We start from the raw sequence: 22,654 nt of genomic DNA, 5'->3' as shown, positions 1-22,654 counted from the left end.
CCTCTTCCTTCATGGGACCAGGACTCGGGATTGACAGCCCTGTGCGGAGGAGGGACCACTTGGCTGCTCTTCAGTAGGAAGCAGTGCTGAGACAGCTTTGTCTTCCCATGTGTACTGGGCTACTGTTGGCATTAGCACAGCAGATGCTCCATCTAAATATTTATATCCGCTGTCTTAATTCCGTAATTAAAGAGCACTCTCCACAGAAGGAAGGCGGAGGGGAATCTTAAATGAGCTGTCCTCAGCTTGCAGAGGACTATTACTGACACGTGTGTCTGTCAGCCCATTAGACCTGCAAATGTTGAAGCCAGCTGTGGACATGGGACTGCTCTAACAGGGGCTTCCTTGTATGCTTAGGAATGTACATGGATGCTCTATGGGACCATGGCTTTCCATTTTCTTGGCACTGGCTGCTGGAACAGAGGCTTGGGCTATGTGGTGGGCTCTGGGCTGATGTGAGAACTGGACCTAGCCTGGCACGGGGTTCTGCCCAGTTCTGAGTGGCAGAGGGAAGGTGGAAATTCCCCCAAAATACCACTGTGGTATGTGATCACATGACCTTTCAGAATATGCCCACTGATTATAGCATCCACACTCCATATTCTCAGGTTGAATACTCGGAGGAAAAACAATTGTGTGTTTGTACTGAACATGTACCATCATTCCCCAAACTACACAATGTAACCATCTGCACAGCATTTATAACACAGGATTATAAACAACCTCGAGGTGACTTAGAATTTCTAAAGTAGGACTGAGGAGACAGCTGTTGGTAAAGCGCTGCTGGGACAGCATAAGGACCCGAGTTTGATTCCCACCACCTACATGAAAAAGCCAGGGTGATGGGACAGGCTTATGATCCCAGTGCCGGGGATGCAGACAGGTGATATACCTGGAGCTCAATGGCAAAACAGTCTAGCCTAATAGTTCCAGGTCAATGACAGATCTGATCTCCAAAAACAAGGCAGGTAGCTTCTGAGGCTGACCTCTGACCTCTCTCACACACACACAAAGACACACAGGCAGACATGCATACAGAGAACTACTGTGAAAAAGGATGGGTGGCCTCAAGGTATTGCAGACAGGGGAGCATCAGAGGGAGGCAGCAGTGGGTCACTTGGGGACCCTTTTGGGCACTCTACTTACATTCAGGTTGGTTCCAGGTCCACCAACTGGGAAACCGAGGGGGCTCTCCTCCTCTATGGCCCCAAAGATCTGAGGGAAGAAATGGATAGGACTTAAACTGTAGGATGAACAAGATATATGTAGAGATGAGGTGTCACCTATGGCTAGTAGCTCAAGAACTGTCCTGACGTCTCTGGGGACAGGCAGCCAGGTGGGTCCCCACAACTGGTTGTGGAGAAACAGGAAAGAGCAGCATCAAGCCCTATAACCGCATCCCAAGGTACCTGCATCCATTCACAATGTGCCCTGGCTCAGAGCTACAGATCCGACCCTCTTCCAGCTAAAAGTCACCAGAGACTAATGACAAGGACAGAAGGGTGAGGCAGGGAACGTCCCTCTGGCCTGGGAGGGAGTGCTGTCTCAGGGTATCGTGGCCTGGAGCCAGAATTGCTCTGCACAAGACTTGCTCAGAGTCAAGGTCTTATCACTGGCCTTTGCTTAGCAGGGACCAACAGCTGCGACTACAGAAGGCTCTGAGGCTTTAACCACAGTTCAGAGAGGCCCTAGACCAGGATGGTGTCAGGCAGCTTGGGCAGCTTCCAGCATCACTCAGCAGCTAAGCTCCCCTCATGGGTCTGTCTCCAGGCTCACCTTCAGCATGCGAGTGAGGTACATGGCAATGTTCTCCAGCAGAGCCCGGTTGGGCCTCCTCCTTTCAGCCTTCCTGGCTGCTATGTAGAGGTTGCACTGACTGACCAAAGCCCGCATCTCTTCCATGGCAGTGCGTGTGTCAATGTTATCACACAGGGCTTCGTGAACTGCTGTCTTCTTGTCATAGAAGCTGAGTAAGGAAGAAAAATGAAAGCAATGGTCAAACCTGACGCTCCACTGCAGAAGACCTCGAGTCCAACAGTCAGAATCACTGCCATCAGCAGGTACTGCACTTCTGACACGTGACAGGGCTGGCCTCATCAGCTACAGGGCAAGCCATAGCAGAGAGACCCTCAGCTGGTGGCCCAGAACACACACACACACACACACACACACACACACACACACACACACACACACACAACACTACTCCCTCCCGCAAGGAAAAGGCTCCAACTTACTTCTTATTGAGTTCCGCTTCTTCAGCTTCCCATTTTTCAAACTGGCCAGTGATGTCTACAGGAGCTCGGAGGATGTCTTTCACATTTAAGAAAAACTCCTAAAGTTACAGAAGTCAGGTTAATGGCATTTGAAGAACCTTCTACCTAGAGAGACTTGACATTCTACGGACATGATGCCACTTGAGGGGAGATCTGTCAGCACAATGCACACAGGTCCAAAAGACAGAACACTTCTTCCTTGGGACAGAAACATTACAACTCCCGGGGCAGGAAGCCTCCACATGTGAACATGGCCTTCACTCTGCAGCTATCAGTTCCAGGAAGGGGCACCAAATGGCACCACTGTGCCCTGGTTTATATTAGAAGACCCATACCACTCACAATGCCTTCCACCTCCAGCAAGAACTGGGCACTCACGTTCATGAACTTTTCATACTGAAGTGCAGACTCCATAGTGTTGCTGGAGTAGTCCAGTGTGTCTTTCCAAGAGTGCATGAGGAATGCCAGCCGCAGCTGCCGAGCTGGGGAGCAGACACATGACTCCCATTATTCCCGAGCAGCTGCCGGTGCCCGCACCATGGATTTCTGCAGGGGTTCTGCTTACCTGAGTGTTTCTTTAAGGCGTCTTTAATGGTGATGAAGTTTTTCAGTGACTTGGACATCTTGCAGCCTGCTATCGTCAGGTGGCCCGTGTGCAGAAAGTACCTGACCCAGCAGTCATTTTCAAAGTAAGCCTGAGTACAAAGAGACAGAAGGAAGGCTTGGCTGCTGTAGTGAGGCCTCACCTGTCAGAAGGTTCTGGACAATGAATGCATGGTGTCTTGCTGTGTGCACTATGAATGAGGTAGATGACACCTCTCCTAAGTGAGGAGCACCAGGTGCTTGAAGGGAACGCCCTGGTGACAACGTCAGCAGGATACAACTGGTTTGAACCTAAGCCTGTCTGTTACCAAAGGCCAAGGCTGTTACCACTGGGATTCAGACAAAATGATTAGGATACAAGTCTCCCTCAGCTCCCAAGATGGAAGCCAAGTTCATCAGGAGGTTCTTCCTTCGGGTGCTGCTGCTGTCTCTCCAGCAGAGCAGGAAGGACATCATGCTCCCTTTTTAGCACGGCAACCTGTTTTTACCTACCTCTGACTGCGCCAGCTCATTGTCATGGTGGGGGAAGCGAAGGTCAAACCCTCCGCCATGAATGTCCATTGAGGCTCCCAGGAGTGTGCCTGCCATAGCGGAGCACTCTATGTGCCATCCCGGACGACCCTAGAGAGACACAAAGGGCCCTGCTGACCACTCCAAACCTGCCCAGGACTTCACTCAAGGAAATGACCTTTAAGCCTCTGAATCTCACTGCAGTGGTTTCAAATCTTCACAGGACAAACCAAAGGAGAATCTATTTATACAGCTCAAACTCAGTCTCTGTGGCTGTGGCTTAGCTAAATCCTGGGAATTATTTCTAGATCCCCAAGCACTCAACAAGTGGCAAATAGTCACACACACAATACTTGTCACAAGGTTGTCACATAGTCATCTGGATTTCCAATGCCAACAACATCAACTTAACATGCATAGACACCCAGAGCAGAAGCCTGAGGCAACTAATTGGATTGCACCCACTTAGAGATCAGGAGACCGAGTCCTGAGAAGATAAGTCGCTAACTTAGAGGCCCAGCATCTGTGAGCCTGCAGCTCTTCTGTGCTGCTCTGACACCTGGTCTGGTCCCAGTACCCACCCTATCATCAGAGCTACCTATTAGAGGGCTCAGAAAACTATGTTAGCAGCCTGTGACACCAGCACTTCTCACTGTCCCTGATCCCAACAGTGGCTCACTCACCTTTCCCCAGGGGCAAGGCCAGGACGGCTCTCCTGGCTTGGAGGCCTTCCATAGGGCAAAGTCGTTAGGAGAACGTTTCTCATTGAGGCGGTCAGCAGAGACGCTCAGGTCACCTGTGAGTGTGAATGGTTAAGAGAAGAGGACAGGGTCATTTACAGGTGCCTATAGGAGTGTTAGCACCTTACCTCACTGCCACTCTGTGTGTCTATGGCCAATCTTTCTCGTTAACCAATTAACTTGTGACAGACATGAACACAATCACTACTATCAGCTCTTAAGTCTGATTCTGAGCCAGGGTCTCAGCTACTTTGGTAGTCCTAGAGACAAACCTGACTCTTCAGCTCTAAACTCCATACCTATAGGAGAGGTTATTGCACTTTGGACTGAAGCTAAGGTGTGTGGCTCACTGGTGCGCCCAGGGTCAACAACACACATAGCTGCCAGTATGCTGGTTTCCAGAAGTGCAAAGGCATGGCTGAGTTGCTGTGCACCACTTTGTGGAAGCAGAGGTCAGTGGCATACCCAAAGCACCAGGTGAACCCGTTGAGGCGTAGCCTCAGTCATGTGAACAAGGTGTGTGCTGGGTGCATTTCCAGCCAGATCCTCTGAGACCCCCATGGGGTAGTGGAGGGAACCACTAGCCAGAGTAACTTGGACAGCAACACACAAGTATAAGATGGCTGGAGATCCAGGAGGATAGCACTGTCACCAAGAACATGAAGGACCTGTAGATAGAGCTGCTGCAGAGATGGGAACTTGGTCCCCAACAATGATGAACAAGCCTATGTTAGGTGAATGGATAGAGTGAACATCTTTTTCCACCCCAGACATAGGCCCTGAACTGCAAGCATCTTCCTGATCCTTGCATCCAGGGAGTCCTTTGGAACCCCGGAATAGGAAGGACACTTGCTATTCTAGGAGGCCAACTTGGGATCTGAATGCAGTTCCATCTTTCAGGAACGGAGTGCCCAGGCTTGATGCCCCTGAGCTGTGGCGGAGGGAGGCACTGCTAGGGTATCCTGAAACACCAGCCCCAGATGTGGGACATGTACTGAATGTAGAACACTTGGCAGGACTCCGCCATCATACTCCTGGCCCAGAGACAATCTGGTGCGCTCATGTGCAGAATGAAATAATCTTTTCAAGAGAAATGCAGATACATGTGGCACCCAGGACAGACCTCAGCCAGACTCCCATTCTCCTGCTGCTCATCTGTCAGCAAGAAGCAGCCAGAACCACAGTTCTTGAGGCTCCACATCAGCTCTTTCAGCAGGCCTCTTTCCCACACTTTAGGTGGTAGCCAGGTTTTCCATGTTTCTGTCTGCGGAGAGACAGCTTCTAGCTTACAAAGTCGTCCACTAACCTGCCTTTACCTTTGCTCCTCTGCTGGCTCTCCATGCACTGCCCTTCTCTGCTAGTTTTCTGCCTGACTGCCTGGCTCATTTCCTTTCTCTTGGCTTATTCACAGCCACACATGCTTGGTGGTCAGCATCACACCTGCCTCCTGTGTCTCCAAGGGACTCAGGAGTAGAAACCTCAGGTAGCTTGCCAGTCTCCCATCCCTGTAGCACGAAGGCCTGCACACTTGCACCTTGGTCGGACAATAAAAGGATTATCTGGGACTACTCAAACTTTCTTCTGTACCTGGCCTATGGTCTGGGGGCTTAAAAGGAAAGATCTCAGAAGCTGGAGAGATGGCTCAGTGTTTATGAGCACTGGCTGCTCTCTGAGAGGACCTGAGTTCGGTTCCCAGTACCTACATGGCAGTTCAAAACCATCTGTAATTCCAATTTCAGGGGGTCTGACACCTGAAATTGTCTCAGGCACCAGGTGCACATGATGCTCAGACATACATGTAAGCAAATACTATATACATTAAAAACAAAATTTAAACAGGGGAAGATGTAATTTGATTCCTTCAACCATGTCTGTTAGTATATCTGAAATTTTGCTCCGCTGTTAACCATTGCCTCCCAGCCTCTGTGTTTCTGCAAAATATGTAAGGCTGGCTCTAGGCTTGTGTCAGTGTCTGGCCCTGGAGCCCTCTCAGCTTTATCACTGTAAAGCCACCTTTTTCATACCAAACACGACACATGTTCACCACCGGGCCCAGTATCAAAGCTGAACTGGCTTAGCTTCTCTCTTGTCACGGTTTCTGTGTTTTGTTTGTTAAACTTTTCAATTCTGATTTTTTGGGGGTGGGAGGTGGGGTTTGAGACAGGGTTTCTCTTTTTAACAGATCTGGCTATCCTGGAAATCACTCTGTAGGCCAGGCTGCCCGCAAACTCACAGAGATCTGCCTCCTGTGTGCTGGGATTTATGGCATGCGTCACCACCACCCAGCTTTTTTCTAACTTTTTATTTTCTGTTTTTTCAAATTCTGATATTTCTTTAGAATAGAGCCCCACAGCTGATATTTCTATACAAAGCCTACATTTTCATGGCTAATTCGACCTCTAGAAATAAGGGGTCAGTGGGAGATATCTGGCATAAAAGTTTCTCCTCACTTCAATGGTGTGCTTTCCCAACCTTGGGTTTTGTGAGACAGTCCTTAGCTTCACTGCAAAGACTTCTGAACAATGTTGTCACGTGGTCCTGCCTGATCCAGGAAAACACTGACACCTATGTTTAAAACACTTGAAACAAGATCACCAAACACAGTGCTGAACAGATGGCTCAGAAGTTGGGAGCACTGACTGCTCTTCCAGAGGTCCTGAGTTCAATTCCCAGCAACCACATGGTGGCTCACAACCATCTGTAATGAGATCTGGTGTCCTCTTCTGGTACGCAAGCATACATGCAGGCAGAACACTGTATATATACATAATAAATAAATAAATAAATCTTAAAAAAAACCAAACAAACAACAGATTGCCAAACACACATCACTGCACACACATCTAAGCCATACAATGAGGCCTCCATGTCTGGTGCCCTATCAGAATAGCTTAGGGCCAGGTCCAGGGCCTCTCTGCCAAGTGCCTACCACAGCAGCTGAAGGCCCAGGACTCCCGTGTCAGGACAATGTAGCGCTAACTTGTTTCTTAAGTGACGCTATCTTGAGCAGAAAACCCCTGAGACTCCTTTAGGGGAAGCAGCCTGCTCTCCATGTGTCTGTGTAGTGTACATGGGCATCCACCATGACCCAGAGGAAGAGACCTGGTGTAGGCTGTGAGTGAGGAAGAACAACTTAGTTTTGCTTCCATATGTGCTCCGGGAGCTCTTACCTTCCCCTTCCTGAAGAGCTTTCTGGTCCCCAACGGCCTCAGGCACCAGCTTCCCATAGGAGTGCTTTTCACTAGCAGCAAACTTGGCTGTGTCGAAGTAGACGGACCCATTCGAAGCATAGCTGGAAACAAGAAGAAAGGCTCTCAGACATACCACAACACTGATAGGAAAGCCTGGAGGGTTGCGAAGAGCCAAGGGCCAAGGCCACTGAGGCTCTGCTCTCCACAGCTGGTCAGAAGCCAGAGTTCCAAGGGTGAGTAGGAACAACAGGGATGCCGCCTGAGGCAGAGGTGGCCAGCCTCAGTGTCAGGCAGGGTGTCCCATACAGACCCCCTGCTTGGTGTACTGTAGCACATAACCCCACATGATACACCTTCTCTCTCTCTCTCTCTCTCTCTCTCTCTCTGTGTGTGTGTGTGTGTGTGTATTTGTATATTCTACTTTGTGATCCTGTCATGGCTCTCCATGTGTCTCTAGCATATTCTAGCACAGAGGGGTGTCCTCTCTGACCCAGGCTTGCCACTTGGCTGGACCAGTGTCTTCTGCTGCCCTGTAGCCATTTGTCATGTGGGGTGAGGTAGCACTGTCACTTTGGAGGTAGCGCTGTAGCAGGCACCGTGAACAGTCCTCTCTTCTCTAGCCTGTGCAGCCAAAGAGTAGAGAAGTGATCTGAGGCCAGGTCCAGTAGTGTAGTCAGTGGGCGCCTAGCGCTGCCTGCAGCACCAGGGCCCCGTCTATAACTCCCTTTGAGGATCCCCTGAAAAGGCTAATTAATGTTGGCAATGTGGGCATGTCAGTCAGCATTTCTAGCATGTCGGACATGCAGTAGCAGTAACCCTGAGCTGGGTAATGCCTATACTAAAATCACAGCCAGGTAATAGGACACACACTCACAAAGGGTTTGAATAGTACCGACGTTTCCAGGGACATGCAGCGTCCAAGCTTACTATCATGCCGCTCTGGCCCCAATGACTTAACCCTAACTCGAAAAGCTTTCAAGCAGAAATGGGGCCAGGTCTTTCTGATAACACCCAGGAGAGGCCACCGGGCCACTAAGAATAATTCTCATTGTTCAGTAGCATGATGTTCCCCACCCTGACTGACTTAGGAGGAAAAGAGTCACATGGTAGACAGAAAGACCTTTCTTTCCAGCCTGGGGCCTGCAGGGGGAGCAGCCTTAGGATACCTGAGCACAGGCTTCCCGATATTCAAAAGAATGGCTGTTAGGAGCTAGCTTCCTGACTCAATTTTCCCAGTTAAATATTGTGACAATGGTATGTACCATGTATGTCATGAACCAGCCTTATAGAAATCTAAGTTCTTGCAGCAGAGCTGGAGTGAAATGCAGAGTTAGGTCAGGTGAGGAGAGAGGTGTGGCCCCGCATCTAGACTCTCTCTCCCCATGGAGCTGAGTGGCCTGGCAGGGGAGGGGAGGGAAGGTTTCTCATGCTCACCCATAACCATTGTCCACAATCTTTTGGACGAAGTTCACAATTTCTGGCACATACTCGCTGACCCGGGTTAGGACATCAGGAGGGAGAACCTGTGGGGACAGAGTCTCAGTGTTTTCTCCCAACCAGTCTGAAGACCTCAGCCTCCACTGATACACTCCCTGGAAACCACATGACTGCCAGAATCAACAGCACAGGCACATCATCCCGACTACTTGGGGGACCACAGCAGGAGGATCACAAGTTCAAGATCCACATGGAAAACTCATTGAAACCCTGTTTCAAAATGAAAGGTAAGGGCTAGAAAAATGTTTCAGCAGGAAAAGAAACACAGGGAAGACTAAAGACTTGTCCTTCCCTGTCTGGGTCTGTAGGCAGAGGAGGCTTAGGATACCTGAGCATTGGCCTCTGGGCAGTCATGAAGACTGTGACGCGGACTTGTCCTGCCTTCTGAAAGTCCTTTATCCCACTTGATCCCCCATTTGCTTACTTATCTTTTTTTCATTTTTTCTTTTTGGAGACCAGGTCTTTTTTTTTTTTTTTTTTTAAAGATTTATTTATTTATTATGTAAACAACATTTCTTCCATGTATGTTTGCATGCCAGAAGAGGGCACCAGATCTCATTATAAGATGGCTGTGAGCCACCATGTGGTTGCTGGGAATTGAACTCAGGACCTCTGGAAGAGCAATCAGTGCTCTTAACCTCTGAGCCATCTCTCCAGCCCCGAGACCAGGTCTTTCACAGAAATCTATCTGCCTCTGCCTTCCAAGTACTGGGATTAAAGGCTTTTTATTTTTGAGGCAGGATCACACAACACAGTTCAGACTGGCCATGAACTTGAGATTCTCCTGCCTCTGCCTCCTGAGTGCTGGGAACACAGGAGTGTGTTGCCACAGCTGGCTTCCACTCCAGGTTTCTGACTTCTTTTCTAGGAAGCCCTAAGTGCCAGGCATGGGAATACACACGAGACCACTAAACAAGGAGAAGCATCTCCTCACCCATCATTCAAGTTCAACGTTTACTTAGCCACTCACCGAGCTTGCAAAATGAAGACACTGTGGATCACAGGCTTTGTGGCTTTACCAAAATCAGAACTTGGAAAGCAGGGCTTGGCCTGAGAAAGCAAGGACCAGGCAATCCAAGACACTCACATTCAGGGCTTCCATGTCTTTGTGGAACTCTTCTTCCCAGAACTTGGGCAGTTTGGAGAAAATAGAATTGTCAGTCACCTCACTGCCACCTGTAGAATCCAGCCAGTCAGAAAGCAAGTCCTTTGCTTCCTCCAGCAATACCTAAGAGAAAGGATATCCACACATGGGCTAGGTTTCATGCAAGCACACATGGCAATACAGCAGGAAGCGATCAGCACCGTGAGGTCAAAGCCAGCCTTGCAGAGCAGGATCCATAAGTTGTCATCTCCCACTGTTGGTGTGAAAGATGTTCCAATGGTACTCGTGTTGGCTGAGAAAATGACTGTCCTAGCCCTCCTAGGATGAATGTCTTGAACTTTCAGCAGTGTAGGTTATGAGGCCACTGGCAGTCTGCACTCTATCACGGAAGCACAAGGCAAAGGGCAAAGGGCAGGCGAACAAAGAGCAGATGACCAGGCAGAGCAAAGGCACCAGGGAGGACAAAGGGCCCGGGACACTGGCAAGAAAGTTTTCAGGGAACCACATAGGTTGGCCCTGCTGTCAGCACTCCTGGAAGTAGCAAGGCAGATCTCTTCAGGGTGCTCACACTCTTCCCCACATGAAGGGGCAGGGGGTACAGAAAAGGCAAAAAGAAACTGGGTGCAGTGGCTCGTGCCTTTACTTAAAGCACGAGGGAGGCTGAGGCAGGAGCACTATTATGAATTTAAGGCCAGCCTGAACTATACAGCAAGATCTTGGCTCATAAACAAACAAATGAGGAAGACAGATGTGGTGGCACACCTTTAATCCTAGCACTCGGGAGGCAGAGGCAGAGGCAGAGGCAGGAGGATCTCTGTAAGGTTGAGGCCAGCCTGGTCTATATAGTGAGTTTTAGGATAGCCAGGACTGTATAGAGAGACCCTGTCTCAAAAAAAAAAAAATAAACAGAAAGAAAGAAAGAGAGAGAGAGAGAGAGAGAGAGAGAGAGAGAGAGAAAGAGGGAGGAAGGGAGAAGGGAGGGAGGAGAGTTTCCAGATAAGTAGTGAGCGTCTACAAGTGTCATATCTAGAAAACTATAACCTTCAGATGACAAGCAAGAGCAAATTACAAGATAACATGGAAACAGTCCAGGCAGGTGTGAACAGAAGAACTTTGAGATGAAGTCTACTGACCACTGAACATTCCAGAGGACAGGACAGGGCTGGAGACCAGAAGTGAGGGGGACTTGATATTGCAGAATATTTATTTACACTGTGAAGATGTGTCTTTGCCAAGGTGCCCTCTGATTGGTTTAATAAAGAGCAGAATGGCCAATAGTTAGGCACAAAGAGGTTAGGCGAGACTTCTGGGGAGAGAGAGGACTCTGAGAAGAGAGGTGGAGACACCAGTGAGACACTCCATAAGTCAGACATATGATACAGAGGAGAGGTAACCAAGCCTCTGGCAGAATGCAGATTAATAACAACAGCTTAATTTAAGTTGTAAGAGCTAGTTGGGGGAAAGTCTAGGCTAAGGCCAAGCTTTTAAAATTAATAATATGTTTCCATGTTGTTATTTCTGAGCTTGGGGCCCAAAACAAAGTTCAATTACAACTTGAAGTTACTGAAAATGGGGTGAAACAGAAGGGCGGAACAGAGCTGGGCCTCTGACAGGAATCCCAGAGAGAGGAAAGGAAGCAGTAGGAACCCAGGGAAACACCCAAGGACTTCTCAGAACTCAGGTGACAGTTACAGGCTGGCAGTGCATGCACACCTGGTCATCTTATGAGACAGCAGAAAGCCACAAGAATGTCTTAAGAAGGAGCTAGACAGAAGAAACAGGAAAATGATTTATAGGACAGCATCCCGTCCTCAGTTCCCACTGACATTGGGAGCCGGCAGCCAGCAGGGCAGCCCCAGGGGCTCAAGGAAAAGTGTACCCAAGTAGCATATGCTGCAAACCACCTCTGAAACCACACTGAAAAGGACACCATTCCAAACAGGCAACAGCTGGGCCTCCCACTAGACTTCCCAAACCGTGCTTCTCAAAGCTGCCAAAGCAGAGACGACTCAGAGGCCAGTCACACCACATCTAGGTGTGACTAATAGGAACTGTCTTGTCCAGGGGAAAGCTGGCTCCATGTGCGTCCCATCCCCAGGAAAGTGGGTGCCATCAAAATCTAGTCTGTTCAAAGGTCGTGGTACCAAAGCTAGTATGTGGTCTGAAGCCTACACTGAGAGTATTCTTGGGAACTGTGGGAAGGCAGGCCACAGAGCACAGTCAGCACCCACCATCAGGGGTCCTAGGGGATGCAGGAAACCTGTGCTTTTACAAAAAGATTTATTTTTAGTAATATGTATGCATATATGTGTCTGCCATGTGAGTGTAGGGATAAACAGGGACCAGAAGAGGGCATCATATCCCCAGGAGCTGTAGTCAAATTAAAGTTCGTTATGAGCTACCGCGTAGGTGCTGGGAACCAAACTTACTCTTAACCACTAAGCCCTCTCTAGCCCAGAAACCTACATTTAACAGCTACGGATGATGGAATCAATGGATGTTCAGCAAGTGCTGGGCAGAGGATGGAAGTTATGAAAGCAAATCTGACCTCAGTGACAAGAGATTGAGGTGCAAGAGGGCGGATGGCTGAGACACCTAACAAGCTTTAACAAGAGACCGCAGTGTATGGCCGGGAGCTGTGAGGGAGCTCTGTGTTCTGACTTGTACTACTTGGAAGCCCACAATGCAGCACACAGAGGCCAAAAGAAACTGAGACACTGGACCTCCCAACCTAAAATCCTAGCACCTGGGAGACTCGGGAAGGAGAACAGAAGTTAGCCTGGGCTACACTGATTTTTAAGGTGGACTGGCTGAGATCATTCTGCAGACAGAAAGCGGGTGGCTAGATTTTAACAGCTGTCCCAGAAAGGCCACTAAGTGAGGGCCAGAGGTAGGCTCAGGAATTTGGCCTCCTGGGAAAGGGACATGAAGCTGAGAGAAAGCAGAGGTAGGCTTCAAGCCCATGCTGGCCATCCAGCATCCAGTACCAGTGGCCTGGGTACTTCTAGGAACTAAGTCACCTTCACCATGACAGCAGATGAAATACCGCATAGTAAAACCCAACCGTAATCAGATGACCTCCTAATGTATAATTACAGAAGTGATAAAGACTGGATTTCAGTTTCAGCACCAGCGGTGAGGACCCGTGTGAAGTACACAGTGCTATGCCACCACACAGCAGGTATGAGGCAGAGAGAAAAGCACGGGCTCTTCTTAGCTCTAGACTCTAGAGGGAATGGGAGGTCGTGACAGCAGCCAGGAGAGCAGAGTTCAGCCACGAGGACACATGAGTTAACAGCCCATGGAGCCAGTGTGAACAGCAGAGCCAGCAATGTGATGAATAACTAAAGAGACTGGGTGGTTCAGCAGGGACAGCTCCCAGAGGGCCAGTCACCAAGTTCTCAGGGTTGATACTAAGAGAGATGAGCTTGTGTTGCCTGTGGGATGACAGAAGGGGAGGGAGGGACCTTTTTGAAGTAGAGAGAAGGCCTGCCTCGCTGACTGCCCTGGGCTTCATGTCCCCCAGAAGCCATGCTGCAGACACAGCCTGCGCTGATACTGTAAGAAGGTGAGGCCTTTGACAAACACATTAACATGCACTGTGGAAGTGCCAGAGGCGACCTTCCTGACACACGCCCTCTCTTTCCATTCTGCCCCCAACAGTGGATGATACCTTGACTCTGAACTTTTCAGGCTCAGGAATTATAAGGAATAGATTTCTATACTTTACAGCTAGCTAACCAAGACTCAAGGTCACACAATGACCTATGACACTGACTTCAGGAGAGCTATTTAATCAATATCAGTGTGTATCAAAGAAGGTAGGATTGACTCTCAGCACTGATGGGCTATAAAGTAGAGGAGGTGAAGCTTAGAAGGAAGTCAGGTCACTAGCATGGTCCCTTCCCACCTCTGCTTTTCAATAGCCACAAAATGGCAGGTGGTGATGCTCACTTTTAATCCCAGCACTTGGGAGGCAGAGGCAGGCAGATCTCTGAGTTGGAGGCCAGTCTGGTTTACAAGAGTGAATTCCAGGACAGTCATGGCTACAGAGAAAAACCCTGTCTCAAAAAAACAAAAACAACAACAAAAATCCAAAAGTCACAAAATTAGCAGCATCCTCCACCTCTATGGTCCTACCCCAGACCCAAAGCATCAGGGCCAACCAAGGACCCCAAACCCCTGAAACTGAGCCAATAGGACTTCTCTCCTCATAAGTCAGTTCCCTCAGGAGTTTGTGACAGTAACACAAAACAACCAATCTTATTTTTTTTTAAAAAAAAAAAAAAAGAAGGAAAAAACCACACTCTGTGAGCTTGTGAGATTAGCCTCACTCCATTTCCAGTTTGCTCTCTCAGCTTCCTGCTCTGGTTGCCTGATGCCATGCCTCCCCCATCATTATGGACTTTCCTTCTGGAACCGTAAGTCTTCACCCTGCACCACTACCACCAAACTACTTCCATAAGTTGGCTTTGTTCATGGTGTTTTATCCCAGGAACAGAAACGTAACTGCTACAAGTAGTAATGAACAACTGGAGATCAACATATTTCTTTTAATGTGCACTGGTGTTTTGCCCACATGTATGGACATGTAAGGGTGCTGGATGCCCTGGAACTGGACTTACAGACAATTGTGAGCTGCCATGTGGTGTGGGGAATTGAACCCGGAAAGCAGCTGATGCTTTTAACAACTGTCCAGTCCTGAGAGATGAACATTTTAAAACGTATTCTTTAAAGGAGCTCCATCCTGAACAATCATAAAAGGGTGCTTGATAAAACATGCCATCAATGAACTACCAATTAAAACACAGCAGATCCAGGTGTATCTCTGCAAGTTCTAGGCCAGCCTGCCCTACAGTGAGTTCCAGGACAGCTAGGGCGAACAGAAAGGTCTTGTTTCAAAATAAAATAAAACACAGCACAGGGACTGGAAGCTGGCTCAGTGGTTAGATCACTTGCTCAGCCATGGAGACCTAAATTTGAATCTCAGCACCCATGATGGTCAGCTCACAACAGTCTCTGCAGATCCTGTCACTGTAGAGCCAGAGATTTGATTCCCTCTTCTGACTTCTGCACAAACATGCATACAACTCAAAAGGTAAAAATAAAATAATAAATAAACAAACCCAACCCAGTTACCAAAAGCCCCACACCTATGATAGTGGCAGAGTCTTCTGGACTCTGCCAATGGTACAGCAGTGGGGACTCGCTCAAGGCCAGTGCAGTTCAGAAGACTTCTTAAGAAATAAGAATTCATTTGCTGTATGATCTGGCAAGTGCACTTACTGTTATTTACTCAAAAGATATGGAAAGTTAGGTCCACACAAACCCCCCACACAGCTGTCTATAGAAGTTTCATTCATAACTGCCAGACCGGGAAGCAAGACATCCTTTAGATAAACAAATGGGTGCCGCTAGACAGCAGGATATGGAATATTAGTCAGTGCTAAAAAGACATGAGCTCTCAGGCCACAAAGACATGGAGGAGACTTAGAACACATTTGTTTCGTTTTTTTTTAAGATTCTTTTATTTATTATATATACAGTGTTCTGCCTGCATATGTATATATGTCTGCAGGTCAGAAGAGGGCACCAGATCTCATTGCAGATGGTTGTAAACCACCGTGGGGTTGCTGGGAATTGAACTCAGAACCTCTGGAAGAGCAGCCAGTATGTTTACCATTCTAAGCCATCTCTCCAGCCCCTAGAACACATTTCTAAGAGAAGCAGTGGTACTGTGAACTAATTACAACACCTGTCTCTGGTCTCTCTCTCTCTCTCTCTCTCTCTCTCTCTCTCTCTCTCTCTCTCTCTCCATCTGTAATTCCAACGTTCAGAAAGCTGACCACAAAGCCAAACAACCACTTATTACAGCAGGCTGCCAGATGGTAGCAAAGGCAGGACTCTGGTGGGGTGAGGTGCAGCTGGTGGGGACAGCTGTGCAGAGCAGGAAATATCTAATACCTCTCACTTTCTAGGTGACTCAGAGTCTATTCTAAGAAATACTTTTTGTTTGTTGATTTGTTTGAGACAAAGTCTCACATTGTAGACCAGGCATGCCTTCAACTCTCAGACCTCTGCCTGCTGGGCCTAAAGGCATGGTAAGAACCAAATAGACAGGTCTGGTAGCACAGACCTACAATCCTAGCCAAACTGAAGGCTCAGGCATCAAAACAGCATTCAAGGCTAATCTGGGTAACACAAGGAGACTCATCTCCCAACTCCAAAACGGGGAGGAGAAAAGGTTGGTGCTCAGTAGCCAAGTGCTCATCCAGCAGGCACCTGTGGCTTCAGCTCCAGCACGGAAGGAAGAGAGGGAAGGCAGGGGGTCTGGATAGAAAAAGAGAGGCAAACAATCCAGCATGGGAGGACCTTCTTCCTAGGAGACTCTAAACCATTCTGTCAATAGGATGGGCTGTCAAGAGAACTAGCAAAGACACACAGACTCCCAACAACATAGCTGAGGAACAGGAGGCACAGCCTCTGGCATAAGACAGTGTCCCCAACCTGACACAGGAAACCAGCCTCCAGCTCAGGTGCACGGGACAGACACACTCGGCTGGGTGATGAGTCTCACCCAAATAGCAACTAAACTAATGTAAAAAGTGTAATCCAGGCTGGGTGGTGGTGGCACGGTGCCTTTAATTGCAGCACTCGGGAAGCAGAGACAGGTGGATCTTTCTGAGTTCGAGGCCTGCCTGGTCTACACAGTGCGTTTCATGACAGCCTGAGATACACAGTGAGACCCTGTCTCCAAAACAAAACAAACCAAACACAAAACAACAGAAAAACCCTACTTAAAACAGAAAACGAGCTCCGCCTATTAAAGAGTAAGACAAAACAGAGTAGAGAATGAAGGCTGGGATGGAAAGATGGCTTGCTCTTCCAGAGGACCTGGGTTCAGTTCCCAGCACCCACATGGCAGCTTAAACAGCCTGCAATTCCAGTTCTAGGAGATCCAAGGCCCTCGTTAGACTTCACAGACTCCTGTGGGCACGTGGTGCTTATAAATTCACCCAGGCACATGCACATAAACATACAAATACAAAAAGTCTAAAAAAAAAAATGAAGGAAAGAGGCAACAAAGAATGGACAAGGGCCAATGATGCAGACGGATCCAGTGAAGCAACAGACCAAGTACAGGCTGGTCTGGACCGTTTCACATGCCACAGGACACCATCAAAATTTGCATCCTCTCAGACTGACAGTAGGTGCCTCCTGCTGGGCTGGACAGCACAACTGACGGAAGTTCACATAGGACATGCAGAAATGTCCTGGCGCTATAGCCTCCAGGACAGGAGGGCATCCCCTACCTATCCCCTACCTATGCGAAGGCAGAATCCTCCCTCAGCTACTCATAAAGCAATGTGCACGATCTCCAGGGAAATTCTGAAACTTTACAACCTTTGAAGGAAAACACAGGGATGGTGGGGCAGATTTCTTCATACAAAATAATGTCATTCCCCAAAATGGAAAGTGTAGCATGAATAATAAAACCCAGAGACAGATACAGGGGTTACAGCTGAAGATCAGAGAAGCAGAGCAGTGAGTCAATAGAGACCTTTTACCAATTCTCAGACCAAAGGGGCGATCCTCAGGCTGCCTAGACTGCACTGTGCCTCCATCAAACCTCAGACTCCACACTAGAGCGAGTTTCTGTCTCTTCCCCTTTATATTTCTCTCTCCGTCCGGCCATATCATTCCTATCTCCACCTCCCTAGTGCTGAGATTAAAAACGTGTAACTCCCAAACACTGGGGCTAAACGTGTGAGTCACCACCACCACCTGGATCTGTTTCTGGATTGGTTTTGTATAGCCCAGGGTAGCCTTGAACTTCAGAGATCTGTCTGCCAGGTCTCCTGAGTTCTAGGATTAAGGGTGTGTGCCACCACTCCCTGGCCTCTAGTGGCTTAGTTTTGCACTCTGATCTTCACGCAAGCTTTAATTATTAAAATACAAATCAAATGAAATTATAGGAAAGGACTGCCAACAGTGCAGCAGGCCTGCAATCCTAGCACTTGGGAACTGAGGCACGGAGAGCGTGAGGTCCAGGCCAGAGTTCTAGCCTAGCTTGGGATATACAGTGAGACCCCAGACTCAAACAACAAACAGGGATAAACCTGGATGAAAACTAAGGCTCTCTGCTCACTGAAAGGCAGTGGCAGGAAGGCTGTTAGACAGCAGTGTCAGCAATGTATTAAGTGAAAAGCTTTAGTGGGCAGAGGAGGAAGTAGAATGCTTATGAACCATTCAGAAAAAAGTCACTAACGCAGGGGAAGGGACACGACAGAAGCCCAAATCACCTCATCCAAGAAGGCAGCAGAACTGTCTCAGGAGACTCAGAGAGATGTTCAAGTCACAGGTATTACCTCTAAACACTCACTTGACAAAGGAAAGAAGGGAACACCAGGGAGACAGGTGAAGGTGCGCATGCTGGGTGTGGTCACTGGCAAACTCACAAGCATCAGAAGAACAAGGCTGCCACCCTAAGGAAGGTCAGGTTCCCTCTGCTGAACACCTGGTACCCAGCCCTGCTGCAGCAGCCCCCATGGGCTCTGCTCTAACACTGGAGACCACCACGGGGATGGAGCCCTTGCTTTGCTTCCTGGAGTCTCAGCTGTTGACTGTGCTGAGTGGAGAAGCCGCAGCCCTGACCGCTGAGGCTCCTGTGGACTTCCCTGGGAGATGTGGTTCCTACACGGCTGATCTGTCCAGGGCAGCACATGCTCTGCCTAGGTGTAGGCTGATTCAGAGCTGGGTGTGGAATCCTGCAGCATTTGCCTATTCTCATCCTACCTATGTCACTGTGACCAATCGCAGAAACAATACAACCCCAACACCAAGGCCCCATGCCCTTCAGAGACCCTGGCGATGTGTATGGTCAGTGCTGGGGACTCCAAAGAGTCACACAAATATATGGTCTAATATTCAGCAATTCTCTTCCCTACGCTAGACTATGTCCTAAAGAAACTCTGAGGCACTTGCGGAGATAACATTATGGCTCCCACACGGACATGCAACACCACTGGCGGCTGGGAAAGGCCATCATAGGCCACAAAAGGGACTGCCTCCTACCCACTGGGATGGCTTTACCATAGGCACAGGGCAACAAGCACTGCTGAGAATGCACAAATGTGCTGTGCAATCAGGAAGGCATTCCTTAGAATGCTGAACAAAGACTCAAAGTAGGATCTTGAAATTCTACTTCTGGCATAGGCAAAATGCTTTTAAAAGCAGGGTCTTGAATGAACACTTGCACATTATGTTTTCAGTAATACAACAGCAAACAGTAGGACAACATAAATGTGTACAGACACGGGAGTGGATAGCCAGGGTCCATGGCACAATGGAAGGTCCTTTGGCCTACACTGTAACATGGACAAAGCCAGGAGACACTGTGTTGAGAGAAGCCAGCAACAAGACTCAAGATCCCTAAACAATTAGACAAAGAAGGCAGGATGTAGTGCCAGGATCTAGGAAAGGGGCTGGGCAACCAATCCTTCATAGGTAGCTTTAGTTTGAGAAAGTGGCTCTAGCGGTGGATGGTGGGTACAGTGGCATGCAAGTATGGCTGATCCTGGTACTGAGATATGTGCGCTTACAGGGTTAAGATGGTAGCTTTTTTTTTTTTTTTTTTTTTTTTTTGGGTCTCGTCTGTTTGTTTTTAGAGAGAGGGTTTCTCTGTATAACAGTTCTGGCTGTCCTAGAACTTACTTTGCAGACCAGACTGGCCTAAAACTCACAGAGATCCACTTGCCTCTGCCTCCTGAGTGCTGGGAATAAAGGCGCCCGCTACCACCGCCTTGCTAAGATGGCAGTTTTTATATTACATATATCATCATCAGAATTTTTGCATACATACAACGTTTCCATATACAGCACAGGCTGACCTGGAACTGGCTACAATCCCTCTGCCTTAGCCTCCTGATGGCTGGAATATGTGACATTTTTTAAGATGGGAACTGGTGGAAGAACTAGGGAATGACTTTAGTGGGATTGTCGGTCACCTGACTGCAGGCCTCAAAAGCATGAGAGAGAAACTTGTGAAGCACAATTAATAAAAGCTCAGAGACTGATATTGGGGTTCAACCTGAAGTTCTGAAAAACAAACAGCCAGCCACTGGCTCTTACCTCGGCCTCAGTCTGAAAATGGTGATCCTGCCTCCAGGAATCTCAGAATGAGACTGTGTCTGAGAGACATTTCTTCCCATTTTATAATCCTCTCTAGGGCTGGGATTGAAGGTGTGCACCACTGGGATTAAAGGCATGCACCACCCGGTTTCTATGGCAAACTAGTTTCGCTACTGGGATTAAAGGTGTGTTTAGTTATTGTGGCCTGGTCTATAAAGCTAGCCAGTATGGCTGTTTTACTCTCTGAACTTCAGGCAAGTTTTATTTATTAAAATAAAATGAAGCCAGGCGGTGGTGGCGCACACCTTTAATCCCAGCACTCGGGAGGCAGGGGAAGGCGAATCTCTGTGAGTTCGAGACCAGCCTGGTCTATGAGAGCTAGTTCCAGGACAGGCTCCAAAGCCACAGAGAAACCCTGTCTCGAAAAACAAAAAAGAAAAAAAAGAAAAGAAAAGAAAGAAAGAAAGAAAGAAAAAGAAATGCCACTACAATCTTGCCCTAGAGGAATGGCAATGTGGACCCACCTCAAAAATACAACCTGAGGCAAAGCACATGGCCCCCAGGTTATCAACATGGATTCATCATAAATGCCATACTCTGTCATGTAGGAACACAGAAGAGAGAAACCCGAACAGAAAGAGTGAGCAAGAGGTAGAATGGTCAGCTCAGGTGGGGGCCCCAAGTCAGTAACACAGAAGCCCAGGTCTCCGCTGTGCACACCTTTGTGCTGCTTGACGACCTGCAGCCACGTTCCTCCTGCCTGGGTTCCTTGAGTTAAAGTGGCCAGCAGGGGGTGCTAGTAGAAAGGGGAAGAGCCCTGTGTGTCCAGAAAGCTGCTATGGTGGGACAGTTGGCAAGTGAAAGCCCCAGCATCACTGCCAACTACAAGTTGCATGCCTGGGAATGGAACTACAGAGGCTGGGGTTCCCAGGTAGGATGGGACCCTGACTGAACACATAAGAATGGAACCACAGGTCTGGGTCACATTGACTCTGAATGTGGATGAATCATGTGTAGAATATGACGTTTTATACAAACCCAGAAGAGCTCACCTGCACATGGCTGTCTACTTCCTCTCCAGAGGGGCTGGAGTGCATAGCCTGCTCCAGTGGTTCTGTGGCAAGCTTCACAGAGTTCTGGATCCGCTCCAGCATCTGCCTCTTGTCGGGGTCTGTTGTCTCACTTAACTTGACTGAAAATGGCTACAACCATAAGAATACACCAAATATGTCAGGCATGGCGCAGAATACTGCTTCCGAAAGCTGACTCAATGGATCAGAGCACTGTGTTCCCCACTGCCCAGACTTTAGCTCCCAATCCAGGCAGATCTGCTGCCCTTCTTCACGTGTGGCTACACAGGATGCTTAACTTTATTGAGCAAGTTGTCCCCCATGCAAAATGGGTACAAAATGTACATCCATCAAGCCCCAACAGCTGGTGGTTACCTCCTATGTCAAAGGTGCCCCAGCTCCCTCAGCTCTCGGTCCTGACAGTTCAAAGAGAGCTATGCTCTAACTTCAGGCCTAATTCCTTCCCAGGGACAATGCCCAGAGCATCCCAGCAGTTGTTATTGTAGTTGCTAAGATTGGTGTGTGTGACAGGAATCAGAACGATCCATTCTTACCATAAGTATGATTGTTTAAAAGAAAACTGTTTCCCATTGGCTCTGGGATTTGAACACTTGGTCCCAAGGTGGTGGTGCACGCTTGCAGGAGAAAGTAGGTCACGGGTGTGTGTGTGTGTGTGTGTGTGTGTGTGTGTGTGTAAGTCTCTGAGAGTTTGAAGCCACACTCTACCACTCCAGTTTGCTCTCTGTTTTGTTCTTGGGTTTGAGGATGTGAACTCTCAGTTTCCTGCTTCTGCTAACAGGCCTGCTAACTGCTGCCAAGCCTCCCTGTCATGACGGCTCATCCCTTTGGAACCATAAGCCAAAATCAACTTCTCAAGTTGCTCATCATGGTGTTTTAGCACAGCAATAGAAAAATACCTAAGACACTGTAACATGAGAGTTTACACATTAAAAGGAGGCTCACTCAGAATAAAGGTGTGAAACTGGAAAGAACACACTTCCTCAGTGGGGGTTACAAGCACTGTGGGTGCGACAAGAACTTACAGATCAAGTGTCTGCCTTGTGGTCAAAAGTGGGCATCATATTGCTTGTGACCCCAAACATTGAGGACAGAGAGCAGTTCTGTCAGGTACTACCAAGAGGGATGGAGATAGAGCAGATATTTCCCCTAAGCGTCAGGAGCATCACCTACTCCACATCACCTACTCCGTACCCTGCAGGACTCTGCCCTGGAGACTGTCTCATGGGCCTGGCAGGGACGACACCAGCTGTGGCTTTAATACCCTAATGCAACTGGTCTGAGTACTGTCTTGGAAATGACTGCCAGGTCAAACACCATCCCAGACAGGGGCCTGCCTAGGGCCTGAGAGGCACAAAGAGGCAGGATGGTGTCCAGGGCCTACCTTCAGGGCAGCATGGACATCCTTCAGGAGCTGGGCAGCTGGGGGTTTCTGTTCCCGATACTGTTCAAACAGGTAGTTCTGCCGCGCCCGCTTGATGATCTGCCAAGGTGAGAGACTGGTCACGACAGA

The 22,654-nt window shown here is 48.5% G+C and overlaps 1 protein-coding gene across 2 annotated transcripts in view; it reads right to left on the bottom strand.

Moving 5' to 3' along the window:
• The window catches only part of Cars1 (cysteinyl-tRNA synthetase 1), a 53,488-nt gene that overhangs the window by 9,876 nt on the left and 20,958 nt on the right, over positions 1–22,654 (bottom strand). For both annotated transcript variants that reach the window (XM_087908264.1, XM_087908263.1), the window contains 12 exons: positions 22,526–22,624; positions 21,106–21,255; positions 9,905–10,045; positions 8,755–8,843; positions 7,300–7,421; positions 4,073–4,185; positions 3,372–3,500; positions 2,842–2,971; positions 2,655–2,758; positions 2,238–2,335; positions 1,777–1,966; positions 1,147–1,215 (listed from right to left, as the gene is read on the bottom strand). In XM_087908264.1, the coding sequence (XP_087764390.1) occupies positions 1,147–1,215; positions 1,777–1,966; positions 2,238–2,335; positions 2,655–2,758; positions 2,842–2,971; positions 3,372–3,500; positions 4,073–4,185; positions 7,300–7,421; positions 8,755–8,843; positions 9,905–10,045; positions 21,106–21,255; positions 22,526–22,624 (1,434 nt within the window). The remainder of the gene's footprint in view (positions 1–1,146; positions 1,216–1,776; positions 1,967–2,237; positions 2,336–2,654; positions 2,759–2,841; positions 2,972–3,371; positions 3,501–4,072; positions 4,186–7,299; positions 7,422–8,754; positions 8,844–9,904; positions 10,046–21,105; positions 21,256–22,525; positions 22,625–22,654) is intronic.

This window comes from Myodes glareolus, chromosome 7 (genome assembly GCF_982192425.1).
Source record: "Myodes glareolus chromosome 7, mMyoGla1.1, whole genome shotgun sequence".
Taxonomy (NCBI): Eukaryota; Metazoa; Chordata; class Mammalia; order Rodentia; family Cricetidae; genus Myodes; species Myodes glareolus.
Note: the sequence above shows the minus strand (reverse complement) of the source record. Positions and strands in the feature narration are given on the sequence as shown.